The 23896-nt window shown below is 43.3% G+C and overlaps 1 protein-coding gene across 1 annotated transcript in view; it reads left to right on the top strand.

Annotated features, from left to right (window-relative positions):
* Positions 1-23896, top strand: part of ATP8A2 (ATPase phospholipid transporting 8A2) — a 654052-nt gene that overhangs the window by 485713 nt on the left and 144443 nt on the right. The window contains exons 31-33 of the mRNA XM_017537537.2: positions 18164-18225; positions 18771-18827; positions 20229-20336. Coding sequence (XP_017393026.1) covers positions 18164-18225; positions 18771-18827; positions 20229-20336 — 227 coding nt within the window. The remainder of the gene's footprint in view (positions 1-18163; positions 18226-18770; positions 18828-20228; positions 20337-23896) is intronic.

The raw sequence follows: 23896 nt of genomic DNA, 5'->3' as shown, positions 1-23896 counted from the left end.
ATGTTGACCAGGATGGTCTCGATCTGTTGACCTCGTGATCCACCCGCCTCGGCCTCCCAAAGTGCTGGGATTACAGGCATGAGCCACCGCGCCCGGCCTATTAATAGCTTCTTAGAGGAGGTAATATTTAAGTTTAGCCATGAAATCCAGCAGAAGGAAGAACCAAGCAAAGTGGGGAAATTCAGGGCAGGCATGGAAAACTGAGCACCTAAAGGGTGGAAGATGGGGAAGTTTAGGAAGGCAGGTGAAAGCTGAATTACAGGGGGCTTTGGGTATGCGGTTAAGAAACTGGGATGTGGCTGGGTGTGGTGGCTCACGCCTGTAATCTCAGCACTTTGGGAGGCCGAGGCTGGTGGATCACCTGAGGTCAGTTTAAGACCAGCCTGGCCAGCAAGGCAAAACCCCATGTCTACTAAAAATACAAAAACTAGCCAGGCGTGGTGGCAAGGGCCTATAATCCCAGCTACCTGGGAGGCTGAGGCAGGAGAATCGCTTAAACCTGGGAGGCGGAGGTTGCAGTGAGCCATGATTGCGCCACTGCACTCTAGCCTGGGCAAAAAAGCAAAACTCTGTCTGAAAAATAAACAAATAAATAAATAAATAAATAAAAAGAAACTGGGACTTAACTATTTAAGCATTGAAGGGTCAGTATAGAATTTAGATCTAGGAGAATTGTATGATCAGAGCAATTTGGGAAATAAACCTGTCATGTCTCATAAAGTGAGGGGTAGAAAGAAAACTACTGGTAGAGATTCCAGGGGACAGCTTAGGGAAGGTTAAACCCAGGAATGGGATTGTGTTTGGAGAGGATGTTTTGAAAGGGGCTTCTTTGTTTGCTGAGATTATGGCATTTTCTTTTTTTTTTGGGGGACGGAGTTTCGCTCTTGTTACCCAGGCTGGAGTGCAATGGCGCGATCTCGGCTCACCGCAGCCTCCGCCTCCTGGGTTCAGGCAATTCTCCTGCCTCAGCCTCCTGAGTAGCTGGGATTACAGGCACACACCACCATGCCCAGCTAATTTTTTGTATTTTTAGTAGAGATGGGGTTTCACCGTGTTGACCAGGATGGCCTCGATCTCTTGACCTCGTGATCCACCCGCCTTGGCCTCCCAAAGTGCTGGGATTACAGGCTTGAGCCACCGCGCCCGGCCTGATTATGGCATTTTCTATGAGGTAAGAGGCTCTCTGAGGGCAGAGTGAATATAGACATCAGCAAGCCAGGCACTACCTCTCTTGCCCTCTGGAGGCTTACCTAACGTCAGAGTTGATGGTGTCAGGAATTTCATACATATTGCTTAATTACCAGTGCACGGAGTCCTAGGGTCTGTGAGCGGAGTTTATATAATAAAGGGATACAACCTAGTCTGATGAATTCGGGAGAATCTTCTTCCAGGAAGTGATATTGAAGTTCTTGAAAGAGGAATGGGAGTAGCCACGTGGGACAAGGGAAATGTGGGGCATGGTTGGGAGAAGGAACATTCCTGGCCAGGAGCAAGCAGGTGTGCAGGACCTGAGCTGCTGAGGCGATGGGAAGCACTTTAGAGGGACTGGGGGTGCATGGACTCTGGACTGTTTTTTGTCAGCCTCTGGTTAGACATTCGAGACACTGGGCATTCCTGCTCTGGACTGGAAAAACAGTAACCTCCTCCTGTGATCTGACTGTTCATGCCCCTCCCCACAATTCCTATGTCACAACCTCAAACTGTAAGGTGATGGTATACAATATAGGGCCTCTGGGAGGTGATTGGGCATGAGGGTAGACCTCTCAGGAATGGGATTAGTGTCCCTGTAAAAGGAACCCTAGAGAGCTCATTTGCCCCTTCTACTATGTGGGAATGTAGCTAGAAGATGCTACCTATGAGGAATGGATCCTCACCTGACACCGAATCTACCTTGATCTTGGACTTCTCAGGCTCCAGAACTATAAGAAATAAATTTCCAGGGATTATAAGCCATGCAGTTTATAGTATTTTGTTATAGTTGGCCAAAAGAGCTAAGACACTCCCTCTCCTCCCTTCCCTGTCCTTTTGGAACTATCAATCAAAACACATCTCTACATATTTCTAGCATCTTCCATGTAGTGGACAACCACCCCTAGCCAAGATGACTACAGCATAGAGAGGAGGCAGAGGCTGGAAAAGGGGATGAAGTGAGGGAGGATCTGATCACTAACAGCTGGTGGGGGGGACTTTTTCTCAGGGAAGAGTCGGAGGTTGGAGAGTTATGTGATGCGATTTGCCTGTGAAGAAGATTAAGACTGCTCTGTAGAGAAACACACAGGACGTGGCAAGAGTCTGAGTTGAGTTTTTGGTGGAGAGGGGGGTGGCAGGGATAAAGACTGTAAGCACCAGAGGACCAGGATATGTCAGCTGACCAGAGTACTTGTTTATGTGTGCTGATTTGCTGTCCTAAGTACAAGTGAGTTCTTATTGCACTCTTAATTGTCATTTAGGAGGATGTATATCCTCCCCACCTCCAAAGAGGCATAGGAACATGGCACCAATTTGAGACAAACTAGGGCACTGTCAAAGCCAGGAGCCCCTACTCTAACCGAAAGGCACCTTCAGGCCTCTCCCCACCTTTTAAGGGCTGCCTGAAGTCGTCCCTCAGATGCCCACCCACACCCAGAGCCCCAGAGGAGTTTTGTTTGACCAGGGGCTAAAATTCCTAGAGTAGTTTGATTTTTCCCTTGATCCTGCCTGTATGGATGATGTCACAAAGACAGGAAGTTTTACTAGAAAATTCTGCCTCCACCATCTTTGGAGAGAACCTCAGGTACGTATCAGCGGTGTTCCTTTTGGGCAAGGCAACACAAACACACTTTTTCTTATTGGAAATAAATCTTTTCTAGAAGGTACGGGTATATTGTTCATTCCCTAGAATGCTTCCAAGAATTTTGCTTTGCTTATTTTCATGTGGTTTTAGAGAGACTTTTCAAAGCACTCCTTTGCTGATGGAGTTTGTGATGATTCATTTGAAATTTCAAAATAAATTTTTCCACTCAAGCAATTCAGTAAATCAGATTTCTTCCAACCATCACAGCCATATACTTACTGCCATGGTCTGCCTGCAGCTCCTCGCCTTTGATCTGGAAAGCGATGCTAGGTTAGACCTAGTCTGTCACCTTCACAGGGGCCCATGTCCATCAGGAGCCCTGGTGTCAGGCCACACTCGGGTTCCCCGTTGGCACGTCTGGTTGGCAGTTGAGCAACCCTCCTTGAAGTGTAATGTGGTTATTGGCAAAATAATACAAAATCGGTTTTGATTTTTAAAAAGGAAGTATTCAGACTTTCCCTGATGAAATTTAAGAGGGAGGTGATGGGAAAGAGACTATACTTACCAGAAGAAAAAACCTCCTAAAAGCATTTATTCTTGATTCCCCAGAGTCCACACCATAGAAACTGTTCCCTCACTGTTTAAGAAGAATACCATGTGGATTCTTATGTATGGGCACTATTAAGCAAATGAGCCTTTTGACATTTTTGGAGAAGGCTATTTTATACTTTTTAATAAATTTGCTCCTGTAAGATCAGGCACGTTTTGTATACTGAAAGAATAGTGCACGTGTATAAAATAAAACTTGGTGTGACTCTCTTTGCCTGTAGCATTATTGGGTCATATTGGTTTAAACTATTTCTGACCCGTAACTTATTACTGAAAACTTGGGTGTTTCATATCATATAAATCCTGATGACTTGCGTTGTTACACATTAAGCTAAATTTGGGCAAGATTGCCAATGTTCTCTGAGACTACAACTTCTCAAACTCAATTATTCACTTATTTTTTTAAGAAAGATAAAAGAGTGGCTGGCTGCAGTGGCTCACGCCTATAATCCCAGCACTTTGGGAGGCCAAGGCGGACGGATCACATGAGGTCAGGAGTTCAAGACCAGCCTGACCAACATGATGAAACCCTGTCTCTACTAAAAATACAAAAATTAGCTGGGCATGGCGGCAGGTGCCTGTAATCCCAGCTACTCAAAAGGCTGAGGCAGGAGAATCACTTGAACCGGGGGAAAAAAAAAGATAAAAGAGTATGTCCTCTATGCCAGGCTCCTCCCTGTGTTCTGGGGACACAGTAGTGTACATAACAGAGGACTTCCTGCCCTCATGGAACTTACATCTAGAGAAGGCAGGATTTGAACAAGAAATGTTAGCACAGCAGAAGGTCGAGGTCAGGTGGAATGTATTCCAGGGAAAACTAACCTGGGCTGAGCTTTAAGGACTGCTTCCTGGAGGATGTGACAACGGAGTTGAAGGATGAGTAGGAGTGAGGTAGGAGAAGAGGAGAGAAAAAAGAGTTTCAGGTTGCAGGAACAGAATGGTTCCAAGAGAAAGATGGCATGGAGCAGTGTGGGGGAGGAATTGGGGGCCAGATTGTGAGACACAGATTGCCTTGGGATGGTGAGATTGGAGACAGAAGTCAGACCTTTCCAGGCCTTTTGGAATCAATGAGCCTTCAATGAGACAAGACGGATTGCAGGGCAAGGATCATTTGCTCTTACCCAAATCTCACCCGAGATTGGAGTATAAGTGTAATAAAAGCCATTAGTCTGATTTATTTTAATATAACCACGCAGGCCAGGATGATGACTAGAGTCCAGTTTCTGGGCTCTTGCTGGTCTAGTGTAGCAATAATGGTAGTTGAGAGAAGTGGATGGGTTGGAGCCAGAACTAGAAGGATTCAGTTTTGCATTAATTAATAATCCCCTTCTCCACCTGGTGGCCCTATGTCCTAAACCCGTCAGGAGAATGTGCTAATGCAGTCATTAAGGGCAACAAAATACTGTATTTTAAAGTAAGGTACATGAAACAATACACTGACATTTTGTTCCCCCATAAAACTCACCAACAGTGTTGTGTGCAGCATAGAAAAGGCCTAAAATAAAAGATTGAGAGACAGATATTAAATGCCAAATGGGACAGGAAAACAAGGTAGTAACTCCATGTGGCCTCTGCCGTCTGGGAAGGCCCGCGGAGGGGACAGTGTGGTGGAAGTTCATAAAATCCTGAAGTTAGTGGAACTTGCTCCCTAAGACCTAGAAACACAGAACATTCTGGGAGTCTTTCAGACTTATACAAATGAAACTACAACTCGCAAATCTGCATAACTGCAGATTTGCATTACTAACCCAATCATAGTACATTTAAAATATAACCAGGTTTCCAAATTCAAATGCAAGATTTTTGTTTCTGTTTTGTTTTAAATGCAGTTATGAACTTCGGTAAAGCTCTGACTTGAGCTATTTTTCTGTATTGTGACAGTGTATCTCACACATCCTGAAACCCAGAATTGGGCTGGAAGGGCCATTGTTTTCATTCAGTTAAATATTTCTTATGTTTCAATGTCTCTTTTAATGAACTCTGTGTTGTGTGTATTTTAGACAGTTGGGTTTGGTGTAATGTTTTAAGAAGTGTGTGCCAGAGTTCCCAGATTTCACCCTTAGCAGGAAGTTGAATCAAGATGGATTAGCCAGGGAACCTCAGGGGCTTAACCCAGTAAAGATTTATTTCTCACCCATGTACCTATCCAGTAGAGGAGTGCATTGTTCATAAGTGTATTCCATATTCCCCATGCTCTGGCATTCAGGGCCTTGATTCCGAAGAGACTGTCCCCCCCCAGGGCTAGCTAATTTTTAAAGATAGCAAATGCCTCCCCTGTCTGCACGCCTTTGACATGCAAACCAACTGAGCCCAAGCCCAAGCCTCCAGCCACCTCCTTTATCAAACTCTCACACACTAAACCGGTGTTCCCTCTGCCCAACAGCACCCCAGGGCCAGGTACTCAACTGGGGGCCATCTTTATGTCCCCGAGCCTTCCAGAATTACTCGTTATTCAGTCCTAAATGTCCTCAGCCCACCTTCCCTGCCTTGCCCTTTTCTCCCTGTGAGAAGCCCAGTAGAGGCCTGGGCCATACCCAGCCTCTCCCCAACCTCCTGAGCTCTGTAGCCCTACCTGGCATGGCCTTGCCTGGCATGCTGTGCCTCCTGCTTCTAGGGTCTGTGAGTGTGAACTTCTGCCTCTACGACAATCATTTCATGTCTGCCTGTCTTAGCATATCTGTTAAAACTAAGCCCGCTTCATTTCAACACAGTGAGGCTCCATGGAGTGCACCCTCAGCCCCAACACTGGAAGGGGAGAGACAAGATGGTTTGCAGGGCAAGGATCATTTGCTCTTATCCAAGTCTCACAGGAAGAGATCCATCAGTTCTGCTCACATATGATTGGCAAGAACAAGATACAGGGCATAGCAGGGAGTGGGGTACTTGAGGTATCACTTAGGTGAGTACCCAGGAGTAAGAAACACGTGTGGCCTCACTAGGTGACTGCCTGGGCATTGGCAGTCAAGTTTACTTTGCATCATTTTTACTTCCTTTTTCAGATTTATTTTTATTAAACAAAAGTGAAAAATAGACTGAAATTTAAGTTTCATGTCCTTAACTTTATCCAGAAATGGCAATAGAGGAGAAAATCCAGCAATAGGCTTATATAACCAGGAGCCTCACCCAGCAGCACTGATTGTGAATGTAATTGTAATCACTAACACGTGTATAAACCCTGCCTTTTTTTTTTTTTTTTTTGGGACGGAGTTTCGCTCTTGTTACCCAGGCTGGAGTGCAATGGCGCGATCTCAGCTCACCGCAACCTCCGCCTCCTGGGTTCAGGCAATTCTCCTGCCTCAGCCTCCTGAGTAGCTGGGATTACAGGCACGCGCCACCATGCCCAACTAATTTTTTGTATTTTTAGTAGAGACGGGGTTTCACCGTGTTGACCAGGATGGTCTCGATCTCTTGACCTCGTGATCCACCCGCCTCGGCCTCCCAAAGTGCTGGGATCACAGGCGTGAGCCACCACGCCCGGCTAAACCCTGCCTTTTATAAAGCAACCTCCAATACTTTATAGTACTCTTTATAGGGAGGAAAAAGTAAATTTTCTCTTCATGAATTCATAGTGTCAGAGGCAGAAAGTATCATTTTGATTCTAGTACAGGCACTACAGGCATAAACAGGTTAACTTCTAAACGTGTGTAATTTAGTGACCCGAAACTTGGAATACATCTTCACTCTTGATGTAAATCTAGAAGTTCCTAGTTGGGGTGCGCTTCCCCTGAGCCACTGGAGTCTTGAGAGGCCCAGAGAGTAAGGTGGGGGTGGGGACTGGCTCAATTAATGTTCTGGAATCCCGGCTGCTCTGAAACGGTGCTGCTGGAAGCTCCTGAGGGGAAGGAGGAGAGAGGAAAAGCAGGAAGAGACTTGGTATCTGCTCTTGGGCCAAAATGTCTTGGCAGATGCCTTGGTGTTGAGGGAAGGGTGCCATCTCTACCTCAGTTCCCCTCCTGAGCCCTGTGTGAGTGAGACGCCTGCATCCTTCAGTTCAGGTGTTCCACTGATTCCAACTACATCAAAAGTATACATGTAAATTCAGCCCATCTGTTTTCGTGACTGTTACACCCTGTCTCTTCTGACCACTATGTTATCATGTTGTCTTGAAATTTTGCCTTTGTCAGAGTCATTTCTGAATATATTTTGTGGTTTAGCTGGATGATGATGTAATGTTTTTAATGAGCATTTAATTGCAATGGCATCTTTATAAAATGGAATCAATCTAGCTCTTTGGAATATTCTGAAATAAGTTCCTTGATCATTTTGTTTGTTTAGAAAATGAGACATGCTTTTCTTATAAACTGTGGCTTTTCCCACAAATATTTTCAAAGAGATTTTTGCAGACAACGTTTTGAGCTGTTACTACTAACATTGGAGCGCTGTGTGGCTTTGTCCCAGTTGTTCACAGTAGTCTGGTTTAGTGACTATGTTTCCAGGCCTCGTTTGGCTACTCCTACATTAATTACATCAGTTCCTGAATGCAGCCAGATTTGGCGGCTGATAGGAGTCTGGGAGAGCAGGCTCACCTGCTGCCCTGGGTCAGAGGATCTTGGAGCCATACATAACACTGAATTGTCTGGAAGGGAGCATCTGGGACTGGTTTCTGTCTCCTTTATTTTATGACACTTTTCATGCATGCCATTAAGCCATAAAACACCATCATTATATTAGGTTTTACATCACATGCAATCACACATCATTCTAACTGTGACTTAGTATTTTGTCAAACTGAGCAGATGGGGAACTCCCGTTACCTTTGTTTGTTTACCCTGTGAAAGTTGTCCCCTGGATTTCTGAGACGGGTAATGCCCTCCCCTCTCATCTCAGCCCTCATCAAGGGTGGACCTAATCCTGGGTTTGCAAGAGGCTAACTGATCTCAGTCTAGTTCTGGTAGACGCCAGCCCTTCTGATGAATGGGGGGCACAGTCTTCTTACCTTTCCCCTTGCTCCTTAGACCTTTGTGTACTAATGGTGGGTGTCTGCGAGGAAGAGCTTGGCTCTTGGAGAACACAGGTCTGGTGAGATCACATCTCTCCGTATGCACTTTGGATGGATTTCTTTTTCTAGAGACCTTTTTGAAGCCTCACACATTTGACCCCTGCAGATCTCACCACTGTAACCCCACCCTCACATCATCAGCCCACTTTTCTACCTGGAGTCCACCTCCGTGCCCATTGCAGGCTGGTTCTCTTTTTACCTGAAATGTCTTTTCCCTTCTCAACTGACCCCCACCCCAGATATCCATCTCTGACTTTCTCTGAAATTATTCTCTTACCATGGTTTGCACAGACGGTGGATAAATACTGTTGCAAAGGCTGGTTTGGGGAGCCCAACTATTCCGGTTTTGGGGTTTTGTCCCCGTTTGAAAAAATGTACTTGAGATTTTAAATATCTGAGTAAACTAAAGACAGAAAATGACAGGAAAGACTCTCAGAGTGGTAGAATTGTAACAGAGCTCTGAAGATCTAAGCTCAGTGGAAAGGAATATGTTGTCAGCAACCTGCTTTAGGAATAAACTGGGCGGTCGAATGGGGCTGTTCCCACCTGCATTATCAGCAAGCTGTGGTTTAGGGACACCTCCATCACAAACGCTTTCTTAGGACTTCTCTCTCCAGGAGTAGCTTATTGGCAAGTTTCAACAAGAAACAACATCCACAGGTGTTTGCCTCCTAAAACTGTCGAAATACAACCATCTAGTTCCTGGGGTTTCCCCACAGGGTGGGCAGGGTGATGATTGTGATTTGTTTGAAGGATGCTATCTTTGCAGAGGCTCTTGGCAAGTCTCAGAATCTCACCTTGGTTTAGGAGTTTCTCCTCCAAGGGAATAAACTATTACCAGATGGTGTTAGCTTTGCCTAGGGAAGGAGATATTCTTTCCTGAGCGGAAAACTAAAATGCAATCCTGAGTTACCTCTCCAAAACGAGGAACTGAAATATTAGGCTTAACCCATCTTCATTAAAGTTTAATGCTCAAATTACCTTATGTGTAAACATTTTATTGAATGCCAATAGCATTCACTATCATGACAAGTTAGAAATTAATGCATTGTCAGCCGAGTGTAGTGGCTCACACCTATAACCCCAGCACTTCGGGAGGCCGAGGCAGGCAGATCGGCTGAGTTTGAGACCAGCCTGGCCAACATGGTGAAACACCGTCTCTACTAAAAATACAAAAGTTAGCCAGGCATGGTGGCGCATGCCTGTAATCCCAGCTACTTGGGAGGCTGAGGCAGGAGAATCGCTTGAACCTGGGAGGCAGAGTGCAGTGAGCCGAGATCATGCCATTGCACTCCAGCCTGGGTGACAGAGTAAGACTCCATCTCAAAAAAAGAAAGAAAGAAAGAAATTAATGCATTGCTAAACTCTAGAACCTACAGAAAACATCCTTTAGATTTATCTGTTTCTGCTGTTCTGCCAAATTGCCAGCCTCCTGTCCATAGTCTTAAGGGTCTCTGCCCATGTAGGTGTTCTCTTCATAGGTTAACATCAGTCCTGAATGATCAGAAAGTTTGTCTCTTGTAAAGCCCATCCAGCTTTGTGAATTGCCTCACTCTGTGCTAATGCCTCATGCTATTTATTTTATTTTCTCTTTTTAATTTTTTTTTTTTTCATTTTTAGAGACAAGGTCTCTCTCCGTTGCCCAGGCTGGAGAGCAGAGGCACTATAAATACCTCAAACTCTTGGGCTCAAGCAACTGTCCTGCCTCAGTTTCCTGAGTAGCTGGGATAACAGGCACACGCCATCATGCCCGGCTTCTTCACACTGGTTCTCTCTCCTGATTGTGTAAAGGATTGTATCCCACCCCATTGTCTCCTCCTTAGCCTGATGGGACAGATGAGAACTCCCTCTGTTAGACATTCTTTCTTCAGCCTGTGTTCTCTGTATTGACTCTACCTCCTCCTTTTTCTTTCCTCTGGAGCACTGGTTCTCAACCATGGTTGATTTTTGCCTCCCAGGGGACATTTGGCAACGTCTGCTAAACCAAGTATATTTGTTTGTCACACCTAGGATGGGAGCTACTGGCATCTAGCAGGTGGAGGCCAGAGATGCTCCCAAGTGGTCTGCGATGCACAGGACAGCCCACAGACAAAGAATTATCTGGCCCAAAATGTCTGTAGCACCAAATTTAAGAAACCCTGGACCAATGAAATGCCCACACCAGCTCAGAATAAAAGGTCGAATCTCCAGGCATTCCTCCACTCCCGGAGCGCTTCACTCTCTCTGCTTCTTCGTGTGGTATAAAATTTCTGTCATATGAATCTATTTTTCTGCCCACAGTTCTCTCCTGAATGTTTCCTTCCCCTTAGGTGTCATTATTTCAAATGAATACTTGTTAGTCTAGTTATTTTTTATTTTATTTATTTATTTTGAGACAGAGTTTTGCTCTTGTCACTCAGGCTGAAGTGCACTGGCATGATCTTGGCTCACCACAACCTCCGCCTTCTGGTTCAAGCTATTCTCCTCCCTCAGCCTCCCAAGTAGCTGGGGTTACAGGCATACGCCACCATGCCCAGCTAATTTTGTATTTTTAGTAGAGACAGGGTTTCTCCGTGTTGGTCAGGCTGGTCTCAAACACCCGACCTCAGGTGATCCGCCCACCTCAGCCCCGCAAAGTGCTGGGATTACAGGTGTGAGCCACTGCACCCGGCCAGTCTAATTATTTTTTTCTTTGAAATTGTCTCCTGTCATTCTTAGGAGTTCATTTTTCTAACTCAGTTAATTAGTACAAACTCTCGTGCCGGGCACGGTGGCACATGCCTGTAATCCCAGCACTTTGGGAGGCCAAGGTGGGTGGATCCCTGAAGTCAGGAGTTTGCAACCAGCCTGACTAACATGGTGAAACCCTGTCTCTACCAAATACAAAAAAATTCGCTGGGTGTGGTGGTGCATGCCTGTAATTTGAGCTAGTTGTGAGGCTGAGACAGGAGAATAGCTTGTACCTAGGAGGCATAGGTTGCAGTGAGCCGAGATCGTGCCATTGTGCTCCAGCCTGGGCAACAAGAGCAAAACTCCATCTCAAAAAAAAAAAAAAATTTACAGTTTCTTACTAACCTGTGACCTTGAACATATTTGATGCCTCTTTGCTGCACCAGATTCCTCATGTGAAATATTTATACTATTTTTTATTTATATTATTTACACATCTACTATTTATGTTACACATATACTATTTATGTTATTTATACATAATTATACTATTTCATGTAGTTGCTAAAGTATTAAAGTAGCTAATATATGTAAAATGCTTAGAACTGTGCCTCTCATATAGTAAAGTGCTTATATAAGATGTTTTTTAAACATAGAATTATTTGGTTGGATGTGGTGGCACACACCTGTAATCCCAGCACTTTGGGAGGCCAAGGCAAGCGGATCACCTAAGGTCAGGAGTTCGAGACCAGCCTGGCCAATATGGTATAACCCCACCTTTACTAAAAATACCAAAAATTAACTGGGCATAGTGATGCAAACCTGTAGTCCCAGCTACTTGGGAGGCTGAGGCAGGAGAATCGCTTGAACCCAGGAAGTGGAGGCTGCATTGAGCTGAGATTGTACCACTGTACTCCAGCCTGGGTGACAGAGCAAGATTCTATCTTAAAAAAAAAAAAAACAGAATTTCTTATAAAGTCTAAAAATTTTGCGTATTGTGTGTATATCCATAAAATATGAAATACATTGTAAGTCCTCCCTATTGAACAAATGCTATGTATGTTTTAGTCCCTAACTCAAGCAGCATTGGAAATATTGGTATTGGAAGAAAATTCAAAATGTTGTCAAACCATAACTGAAAATTTTGATTTTTAGCTTAGTCTCCCAAGGTTGCTAACCCTTTGGTCTGATCAGTTTTCTCTAGAGCCCCTTAGGGCTCATGCAGATAGAACTTCATGCACCTAGATCATTGCTCTTCTCAATTCAGATGCATTCATGAGCAGGTGGGTTGAGATGGAGATGAGGAAAGACATCCTAAGCTATGGTGAGGAGGGAGAAGATCTGAGACTCTCGAGTTTCTGCTGTTAAATCCATGGGGCTGATTTAGCAGCTGCAGTCGTTAGCCTCTTAGAGTTCCCTGTCTGAAAGGAGCCTTAGAGAAAACTCAGTCGTCATAATTTGCATCTGATATAAAAATCTTCGTTTTATAGGTGAGGAATTGAGACTCAGAACCTGAAATTTTAAAAAACTAGATAATGGCAGAGCTGGAGCAAGAGAGCGGGACTTGTAAATCTCGTAATTGGGACTTTCTCCACTAACCCCACTTCTCTCCATCTCATGTTTTGTCTGGTAATGTGGTCATGTTTCATTGCTGTCTGTTCTTTCTCTCGTGAACTTAAAATGCGAATCATTTGGTGTGAAGTTTTCATGTGTCTTCCTGTATTCATATGACGAGAACCAGGCTTCTCCATCCCAAGTTAGTGACACCACTGTTTACCTACATACTCCAGCCAAAAACTTTGTTGATTCCTCACATTCTCCTCTATCCTACATCCAAATCATAAGAAAATGTTTTTTTTTTTTTCTTTTTTGAAGAAACAGGGTGTTGCTCTGTCACCCAGCCTGGAGTGCAGTGGTGTGATCATAGCTCATTGCAGCTTCAACCTCCTGGACTTAAGCAATCCTGTCACGTAGCTGGAACTACAGGCATGCACTGGCATACCTGGCTAGTTTTAAAAAATTTTTTCATTAAGATAGAGTTACCCAGACTGGTCTCAAACTCCTGTGTTCAAGCAGTCCTCCTGCCTCAGCCTCCTAAAGTACTGGGATTGCAGGTGTGGGCCGCTATGCCTGGCCAAATGCTGTCATTTCTACCTTCAAAACCTTTTTAAGTGGCATCTGTCCAAGCCACTCTGGGACTCCATTGTCCAATAGAACCTTCTGTGAGGATGGAACTGTTCTCTGTCTGTACTGCCCGATACAGTAGTCATTAGCCACATGTGTCTATTGTGTATTTTAAATGACTGAGGGACTGAAGTTTTTATAGCAGCTTTATTGAGATATAACTTATATACCATCTAATTCATTTACAGTTTGCAATTCTATGGATTTTAACATATTCATGGATTTGTACAGCTATCACCACAATACATTATAGAACATTTTTATCACCCCCAAAAGAAACCTTAATTATTAGGAGTTACTCCCCATTTTCCCCAAGCGCCTCCAGTACGTGGAAACCACTGGTCTATTGTCTGTCTCTGTAGATGTGCCCACTTCTGGATGTTTCATAGAGATGGAATATGTGGCCTTTGGTGTCTGGCTTCTTCACTTAGCATAAGCTTTTCAAGGTTCATCCACGTTGTAGCATGTATCCGTTCTTCATTCCTTTTTATTACCTGATAGTGTTCTATCATATTGATACACCACATCTTACTTACCAGTTCACAGTTAATGGACATTTGGGTTATCAATAGGCTGTCATGAATAATGAATAACGCTGTTCATTATTTTAAGCTATTATGAATAATTATAATGATGGTGCTAGAGCATTTAGGTACAAAGTTTTGTGTGTTTCATTTGTACGTTTCAATTTCTCTCGGGTATGTACCTAGGAGTAGAATGGGTAGGTCACATGGTAACTATACGTAACCCTCTGAGGAACTGCCTCATGGTTTTCTAGGGTTTGCACCATCTTACTTTCCCACCAGCAATGTGTGAAAGATCTAATTTCTCCACATCTTGTTACTGTCTGGTTTTTTTGTAGGCACCCCAGTGGGGGTTAAGTGGTATCTCATTGTGAGATAAAGTTCCACAAGGTAATCATTGTGGTTTTGATTTTGTATTTCTTTAATGGCTAATGATGTTTAACTGTCCTTCACACTCTTATTGTCCATTTTGATATCTTCTTTGCAAAAATGTCTATTCAGACCCTTTCTCTATTTTTAAATTTTTTGGGGGAGTGCTTTTATTGTTTAGTTATAGGAGTTCTTTGTGTATTTTGGATACAGGATTCAGATACATAATTTGCAAGTATTTTTTCCATTTTTCAAGATGTCTTTTTATTTTCTTGCTGTTGTCCTTTGAAGCACAAAGTTTCTAATTTTGAAGAGCCTGCTTCATCTACATTCTTCTTTCTTCATTGTGCTTTTGGTGCCACATCTAAGAAACCATTGCCAGATTCAATGTCATAAAGATGCAAAAGTTTTATCGTAAGAGTTTTATAGTTTTACAACTCAAAAAAAAGTCAAATACTGCATGCTCTCACTTATAATTAGTAGCTAAGCAATTTGTACACATGGAAATAGAGTGTGGAATGATGGGTGCTGGAGACTCAGATGGGTGAGAGGGCGGGAAGGAAAACGGTGATAAGAAATTCCTTGAATAGATACAATGAGCGTTATTCAGGTGATGGAGACACTGAAAACCCAGACTTCACTCCAATATGTCCATGTAACAAAATTGCACTTGCACCCCTTAAATTTACATCAATTTAAAAAAGTGATTTTATCGTGTTGGTGCTATGATCCATTTTTTAAATATTTTATTGTGATAAAAACTTAAGCTTTGCCATTGTAACCATTTTAAGCATACAGTTCAGAGACATTAACTGCAGAATGTTATGCAACCATCAGCACTATGCTTTTCCAAAACTTTTTCATCACCCCAAACTGAAACTCAGTGCTCATTAAGCAGTAACTCCTCATTCTCCCCTTCCTCCCGAGCCTCAGGTAGGAATGGATTTTTTATTGTATTTTTTTCAATTAATTTAAATGTAAACAACTGAATGCATCTGGTGACTACCATATTGGGCTGCATAGTTATAACACGACTAGTATCATCCTCTTGGATGGGTTGCTACAGTCATTTCTAAGCCGGCTTTGCATCTATTGTTATTCCATTTATGGATATGGTCCTTTCTCCCATAAAAGCTGGACTATTCCTTTAAGAATGTAACTTATACCATTTCATTTCCACCTCTAAATCTTCATGTGGTTACCTATGACAATTAACAAAGAAATCCAGGCTCTTCACTGCGGTCTGCATTTGTCTGCCCTTTCGACTGTCTCCATCTCCTTTGCCTTCTCCCAGTGCCTGCAGCCCAGCTGGTCTCTACAGTGATCCTTGAGCTCATCAAGTGCTGTCTGTATTCTGACTCTGCAGTTTCTCTTCTCTGCCTGGAACACTTGCCCTGTCAATCCCCATTTAACTCACTCCCTCATACCATTCAGATCTCTCAAATGCCACCTCCTCAGAAAAATTGTTCCAGAGCTCCCTATCTAAAATGGCAAACCCTGTCACCTGGATGCTGTTACTCTATGTTGTATCTCCTGTGTTTTATTCTCATTTTTTTATTAAGACAAGGTCTTAGTCTGTCACCCAGGCTGGAGTGCACTGTTGCAGTCATGGCTCACTGAAGCCTCAAACTCCACATCTCAAGCAATTCTCCCACCTCAGCCTCCCAAGTAGCTGGGACCACAGGCAAGCACCACCACACTTGGCTAATACATTTCTTTCCACTACACTCAGCTAATACATTTATTTCCCTCCCCTCCTTTCCCCTTCCCTTCCCTTCCTCTCTCTCTCTCTCTTTCCTTCCTTCCTTCCTTCCTTCCTTCCTTCCTTCCTTCCTTCCTTCCTTCTTTCCTTCCTTCCTTCCTTCCTTCTTTCCTTCCTTCCTTCCTTCCTTCTTTCCTTCCTTCCTTCCTTCCTTCCTTCTTTCTTCTTTCCTTCCTCTCTCACTCTGTTGCCCACACTGGAGTGTAATGGCATGATCACTCACTGCAACCTTCGCCTCCCAGGTTCAAGCGATTCTCCTGCCTCAGCCTCCTGATTAGCTGGGATTACAGGCACGTGCCACCAAACCCAGCTAATTTTTTGTATTGTTAGTAGAGATGGCTTTCACCGTGTTAGGCAGGATGGTCTCTATCTCCTGATCTCATGATCCACCCATCTCAGCCTCCCAAAGTCCTGGGATTACAGGCATGAGCCTCTACACCCGGCCTCCCTTACTTTTTTAGCTTACTCCTTTCCTTCCCTTTTAATGAAGTCCTGCCTAAGCTCCAATCTGTCCTTGCCACCTCTCCCCTGAGCTTTAAGACTATTCCTTTTTAAGTCAGTGGCTACGGCTCTCCCTGCTCTCCTGGTGTAACTCTACCCAGCATCAGGCCCTCCGTTTAGAGCAGTGCATGATGTTGCTTTCCTGGTTCATCTCCCCTTATCCACAGATTTACCTAGCTGGAATAAGGAGACAGCATGTGCCCAGGGGCTGGATTCAGGGACCCATGATTACCCAGTCCCACTTAGGGCTCCATCATTATGCTATTTTAGGAAAATAAATAGATCTTGATTCTCTAATAAGAGTGGGATTCTTCAACCAGCATTGGGTAAATCAGCAAGCCCAGATATGTGTGTACATAGCAGCTATTGTTTGGAAATTTGAACACAGACATCCTTCTCTTCCCAGCCTGTGGGACACAAACCAGGACTGAGTATAAAAAAGAATAAAACCAGCTGGGTGCAGTGGCTCACGCTTGTAATCCCAGCACTTCAGGAGGCCAAGGTGGTTGGATCATAAGGTCAGGAGTTTAAGACCACCCTGGACAACATGGTGAAACCCCATCTCTACTAAAAATACAAAAAAAAAAAAATAGCCACCTGTAATCTGAGGCTGAGGCAGGAGAATTGCTTGAACCCAGGAGGTGCAGGTTACAGTGAGCCAAGATAGCGCCACTGCACTCCAGCCTGGGTGACAGAGCAAGACTCCATCTCAAAACACAAACGAACAAACAAAGAACAAATGCCACATGTTCTCTCTTATAAGCGGGAACTAAACACTGGGTACACATGAACATTAAAGATGAGAACAGTAGACGCTGGGGAACTTGACAAGAGAGTTGGGGAAGAAAGGCTTGGAAAACTACCCCTTGAGTACTATGCTCACGACCTGGTGTCAGTCATTTGTACTCCAGACCTCAGCATCACTCAGTATACCTTTGTAACAAACTGCATGCGTACCCCCAAATCTAAAACAAAAGTTGAAAGAAATAAGAATAAAGGGAGGTTGGCTGTGTCATCCAAGGAAACCAAGCCTGAGGTTAAAATAGGCTCTGACCACTCAGGACAAAAAACAGATTTCTCTGTGCAGGTGCAGATTTCTCTGTGCAGAGATGAAGAAACAACTCTAATAGCGTTCTGCTTTAATGGTTGTTATATACATTAACATAGCCATCCTTGAAAAGGAAAATGTAGGAAAACTGAAGCTTTAAATCCTTCTTGTATTTTCTAAACTTCTGTCATTGGAGTACTTGTATTCCCCCAATTGATAGACTCCAGAAGTTCATACAGTTGCAAATGAGAACATGAGTAGTAAATACCCCCCAAATTCTTTCCAAATGCAGTCATTATGAATTGATTTAATATGCATGTAGTTATCCTTTTATTGGTCCATAATTCCAATTTAGCAAAAATTAAAGATGAATCATAAAGGAACACTTGGAAAAAGCCCCAACATTGGTGGCACTTAATAAAAATAGATGAATATGTTCTTATTCCTTTTAAAAAAAAACTGGACAAAGGTAAATTTTAATGTTTATAAAAAGGTAAATTTCAGTGCAGATCAAGTGGTTGGTTGGTTTCTTGGAAGCTTGACTTTATTTGCTTCATTTGGAGAGAATGTAAGATGAAAAAGTTCATCATTAGCAAGAGAAGTAGGTGTTAGAATCACAGGATGGGATTCTAAAGTACTCTGTGAGCTGATGGATGTTACCAAAGTTCCCTGTTTAATGTTCTGAATTAAACAGGTGGCCATGTTCAGTTCCTTGGATATTAATAGTAACTTCTTTGTTTTTCAGATACTGTGTTGGCCAGTGGTCATGCCACCGACTATTTATTTGTTGGAAACATTGTTTACACAGTAAGTTTATCTCTGTTTGTTAAGCCGTTCTTAAACAACTCGTGTGGTTCGCACTTCTCTAAACCCTTAAAAAGGGCCTTCCTCATTATTATTATTTATTTCAAACCTTCAAAATGTATTTTATATGTCCTTTAAAGTTCAGAATGATTGTGAAATGCTTACATCATCCTTTCTGAAGGTTATGCAGAGTCAAGGTTTCTGGACAGGTGGTTAACAGATTTCTCCATTCTTCAAACGACCATGTTACATCTACCTGTAAAGGAAAACAACACTCAGAAAGGTGCTTTCTCCCAAGCTAAGGAAAGGGCAAGACTGTTATTTATGAGAAAGACTGTTACTAGAATGAAAGCCCTTCTGGAAGTGAAGCTGCCTGTATGTTCCCTGAAAATAACCCCTAGAGAATTAGCTACCGAGATGGTGCATACTTGCGAACCAGAGCTGCCTTGGAGAAGCTAGCTCTGGAGTGGAGAGATGGGGTTTCTCACGGAAAGGGAAAATAACTCACTGAGAATCACGTTTTTCCAAACTGTTTTTTATTTTCACAGTATGTTGTTGTTACTGTTTGTCTGAAAGCTGGTTTGGAGACTACAGCTTGGACTAAAGTAAGTTTTCTCTCAAATTGTTTCTCTATTCAGTATAGATAGTTTTCATGCTATAGTTTCTTTTTAAGCCTTGGAGAAACAATAAGCAATATCTGGCTATCTTGTTTCAGATTTTGTATGTAAAAATTGTGGTTTGATCTTTATCAGGTAAATCTGCAATCCAAAGTCTCTTGGTGATTCATTTGCTTGGCACATAATACAGCTCTAAGCTGTTGACCGTCATCTCATTTCAGATGTATATGCTCATTGTAAAAACAAAAACCATATATACACACACTGGAAAATACAGAAGGACAAAAAACATTTAATGTCCATAATTTTACCACCAAGAGGCAGTCACCATTAACGCTTTCCTGTGGAAACTTCCAGACTTCATCCTATGTCTGCATGTGTGTGTATTTTTTAATACGATGATGCATTATAGAACATAGGACTTTGTAATCCCTTTTAATTAAATATATATTAGGCACATTTTCTGTGCCTTAAAATATAATTCAGCAAAATTATCGTTCGTAGTTAAAGAGTATTGCGTTTTACAGACGTTCCATCATTTATTTCGTCAGTCTCTTCTTTTAGACATTTCAGCTATTTCCAGCATTTAAAGATTATAACTAAAGCTTAATGTGTGTCTCTCACAAAGTCTCATGACCTGGCTGCTGTTTAAATGCTCTGCTAAGAAAGATGGGGAATGGGATTGGAGGTCAGTGTGGGAATCCCCTAAGAGACAGTAGCAATTAATCTGGGTCAGAGGTGATGATGACCTCACTTAGGATGTTAGAGAAGGAGGTAATGAGAAGTGGTCAGAGTCTAGATTCAGTTTTATCTTTTTAAAAGCTAACAGAACTGGCATATGGATTAGACTGTGGGGTGTGAAGAAAGAGACAAGTCAAAGAGGAGAAAAAATGAACTCAGTAGATGCTTAAAGGGGCATTGTTAAGAGGCCGTATCCATTTCAGATTAAAGAAAAAACTCTTGCCTAAAGGAATGGAACAACCCAAGTCTTGAAATTATAAATAAAAACATCTTATTTTGTCTGTTCAGCCACTCTGTTGCCAGAGTAATGAGTCCTTATTGCATGTAACCCCGGATTGGAGCAAACACTTGCCATGAGCTGAGAGGGGCCCACTGTCACTGTGGGATAAATCTTAGAGTAAGGTCACCTGTGACAGCAAAAGCACCTTCGTCTTCAGAGTACTTTGCGGCCATTCATGACTTGAATTCATTGTTAAAAGTTCTGAGACACAGGAATTAGAAAGATTGACTTCCTATTAACTGGTGAGTCATCAGAATCATACCATAAGGAAAGGTAGCTTGGATGCAAGGATTCTGTAGCAAGTGGAGCTCGGGTGAATCTGCCTGGACAGTTGAGAAGCCTGTGTGAGTGTCTGCTTTCCTCTGCAGTTCAGTCATCTGGCTGTCTGGGGAAGCATGCTGATCTGGCTGGTGTTTTTCGGCATCTACTCGACCATCTGGCCCACCATTCCCATTGCTCCAGATATGAGAGGACAGGTGAGTACTCCTGATGGGGAGTGTGCCTTCTGTGTCTTGTGACAGCAGTGTTTCTCCACGTGGGGGTGAGCAGGCTCTCTGTGTCTCACAACCACAGTGAGCTTCAGGAGAGGCTGGCCCTACCTGCTTCCATCAGAATCTGTCAAGAGACAAACCAAACCAAAGCACCTAGAAGAGGTCATCCAGTCCACAGAAATGGCATTTGAAGTTTAAAGAATTATGAAAACTGTCAACTTAAATCATCTGGCTTATTGGCATGCCCACATTTCCATCATAAATGATGCGTTACTTACAGATAGTACTGATATGTACAGTTTGAAAACTGGAGCTATTTTGAGTGGTTCCTAACCCAGTGATGACACCGATTACAGTTTTGATGTTGTACTCTGGTTTGCTGTTATACTCTGCTGGGTCACCTGTGAGAGATGGATCTCACAGCTCTATGAACCAGATCACTGATAAACCAGAATCTCTCATTGTTCATCTCTTTGAACTAGAGAGGCCGAGATTAAAGAACTTCACACTCATTTGAACGGTTTTTTTTCTTTCATATTATCTTTGTCCAGTGCATGAGGTTGAGCCATCAACAGTGACCAACTGGATCCTAGAATCCACAGTATTGGGTATGGAGAGGAATGAGCTTGACAGTCCTGTGGTCCACACCTCCTCAGTTTACCAAGGAAGCTGTGCAGGCCCAGGTCTCCAAGCCCACCCCAGACCCCACCCTGGGGTTGCCCATATCCAGCACTGCCCTCAGACCCCAAGAGCTGCTGGGCCCTCCGCTTTAGAGGACTCTGGTCTGGCCCTCTGTGGCTGGGTGTGTTTCTCGGCACAGAGTGAAAAGCTGTGATGCACACAGCCAGTCTTCCCATTCGTGATCTATTCCCTGGGCTTCCAGGACCCCGTGTTTCCTTCCCAAACAGCCAGAAGCCTGATGCCCAGGCCTACTCTGTCCTCTTTCTGTATCCAGGCCAGTGTGTACACCCCTGGGCCCAATGGGAACTGTTTGCAAGAGTGTGCACTGAGTAGATTGATGGTGTTCCTGCCCACATTTGCAGGATGCTCATGCAGGGACACAGAACCCGGGGTGGGAAGGGAACTGTGGGTCAGGCTTCCATTGGTCTTCCTGCCCCAGGATACATACTTTGGAGCCAGGCCTGTGCATGGCACACCTGGCTGCTAACTCTGCCTTACTTTGTAGAAATGAACAAAACCTCCTGGGTCCACCCAAGTCTGGACCATGTCTAGCAGCTGTCTCTCGTGAGATAGCCCAGGGTAGCATTACTTGCCATAGCTCTGTCAGCTAATAGCCCAGGGTGTCCAAGACCTTCACTGAGTGTGGGCACTGAGCAGGATGGACCTGTCCTATAAGAGTGGACTTGCATGTCCTCTAATGCATCTTTGCTTTCTGTAAGAAAAGAGGACAAGCATATGAGGGATGTTTCAGTTATTTTTCAAATCCAGGTGGTAGAGGAAATTAGAGGGTGTTCAATGAACCCAGAAGATTGCTGTGTAGCAAAATGAGCATTTTCCAACAAAGATGTTTTGTGTTTAAACAAATCAGTTCTATTTTAAAGCAATGTGATTGATCCACACAAAAAGCAAACCAAGAAAATTATCCACTACAAGGCAACAATCCTTTGGTAAAGCATTGGTGCTTAGAATATCTGCTTTGTCTTCTCTTCCTTCTGGTTCAGGGTGGATCTGCTGTGATGAACATGTCATCTGGGGAATTTTATGATGCTGTAGAATAGATGGGGCCTCAGCTGATGGCCATAGACAGTTTTCTAAATTAGAGAGTGACAGCTGACAGAACGGGGTCACTTGGCACTTGACTAGCAGACAAAGCCCATTCCTTTGAAAGCCCCTCTGGTGTCCTAGACAGAGAGCTGTGTCAGGGGGCCACATGTGCTTCAGTAACTCCAAATCTGTGTGAGTTAGGCTGCTTGCCAACTCTCACTCCCATCGAGATACTGACTTTGGAACTGCAGAAGGACCAGGCTGATCGTGCATTTACTAAGGTACCACCATTTTCACTGTACCAATCACATAAGCGTGATGTTCTATATGGTTATAAGGCTCAGATTAATGGTGAAATTTACATATTTAAGGACTCTTCCAGCAGAAATCGAGTGAACTGTTTCTACCATCCAAAAGCAAAGAAGTGATCTTATTAAACCACATTTCACTTTTCTGTAAAAGCTTATTTTTACTTTTATTTGAAACATGTCATTTTAATCACTTTATTGGTCGGTTCCTGTGAAGCAAATGATAACGATGTGAAATAGATCACAGCTGGGTGAAACTGAGGTTCTCATCAGGCAGTAAATGAGAGGATTAGTGTGGCTCTCTAGTGGCCAGACTTCCGAGTAGGTACTCTGCTGTCTGAGTCTAAAGAGCCGTGTGTCATCTCTGCTCTTCCTCCAGTGCAGGGGGCTCTGAGTGGGTAAAGGGGGCCGGGAAACCAGGTGCAACTTTAGTGGCACAGCCAACATTTCTACTGTTTCACCTGCAGCCTGCCACTCTGTATTTTGACTCAGAGGTTTGTTCATTCTTTGAAAAATGGCAGGGAAGTATTAGAAAACATCTTCTTTAACACTTTTGAAGGACTGCTTGGGTGGATAGTGGCTAAGACAAGTCTGGAGCCTCAGAACTTCCTACTGGCTCAGGAGGACTTATATGCTGTCATAAAAAGCGATAGGAACTGGGTTCAGGTGTAGTCAGTGAAAGCAATTGGCTCTTTTGGGGAATTACTGAAAATATGCCCATGCCCTATTCATTCCTGGGGATCTAGGTTGGCAAATGCTTAGGAGCAAAGGGTATTCTAGGAAAAGGCCACTTTTTAAAATGACTATTTTAAGAATGCCTCTAGTGATTTTTATGAAGTATTTTTTGGAGTTCACTAAACAGTAGGTTTTTGGCAAGTGAACCTGGTTATGTGAGGTTCTAGAATTAAATTATTGCCTAATAGTAAACAGCATTTCTCACTCAGAAGCCAGAAAGACATTTGACATACAAAACATTTTGTCTATTCATAACATCTTCAGCCATTGAAAAGATGCATTGTTTCTGCTGGGGGTTTCCTAAACTCATTTGATTAAATATTTCTTTGTCTTGTCCATTATATTTGGAGTTTTTCTCACGGGGGAGAATGCAAGTTTTCCCTGGAGGGCAAAGGAAAGGAAGGGCTATAGAATTGGGTTATTCTACACTATCAAAGAGTCTTTATCTTCCCTAAATCACCTCATGATATGGTATGTGAAACCCAACCAGACAACATGTCAGGAAGTCCCAGTGGAAGTTTCTAAAATCAAAGAAGTCATTTGCATCCTTCCTCTCCTGAAAGTATGCCACATTTGTGGGATTTTAAGGGGAACCTTACCCTGTTTTTCCATTTTTCTCTTTTCAGGCTTGGATTTGTAGTAAATTAGGTTGTGTCTATCCTGGTGGATGCCCGTCCTCAGCTATGGAAAATAGGTGATGATGTTTTTCCGTGGGGGACCAGGTGTTTTTCTTTTCCCTGGTAGCATAACCAGGAGATAGAATAGATCCCCAAAGCA

The sequence above is a fragment of the Cebus imitator genome, unplaced genomic scaffold, assembly GCF_001604975.1.
Source record: "Cebus imitator isolate Cc_AM_T3 unplaced genomic scaffold, Cebus_imitator-1.0 Scaffold103, whole genome shotgun sequence".
NCBI lineage: Eukaryota > Metazoa > Chordata > Mammalia > Primates > Cebidae > Cebus > Cebus imitator.
Note: the sequence above shows the minus strand (reverse complement) of the source record. Positions and strands in the feature narration are given on the sequence as shown.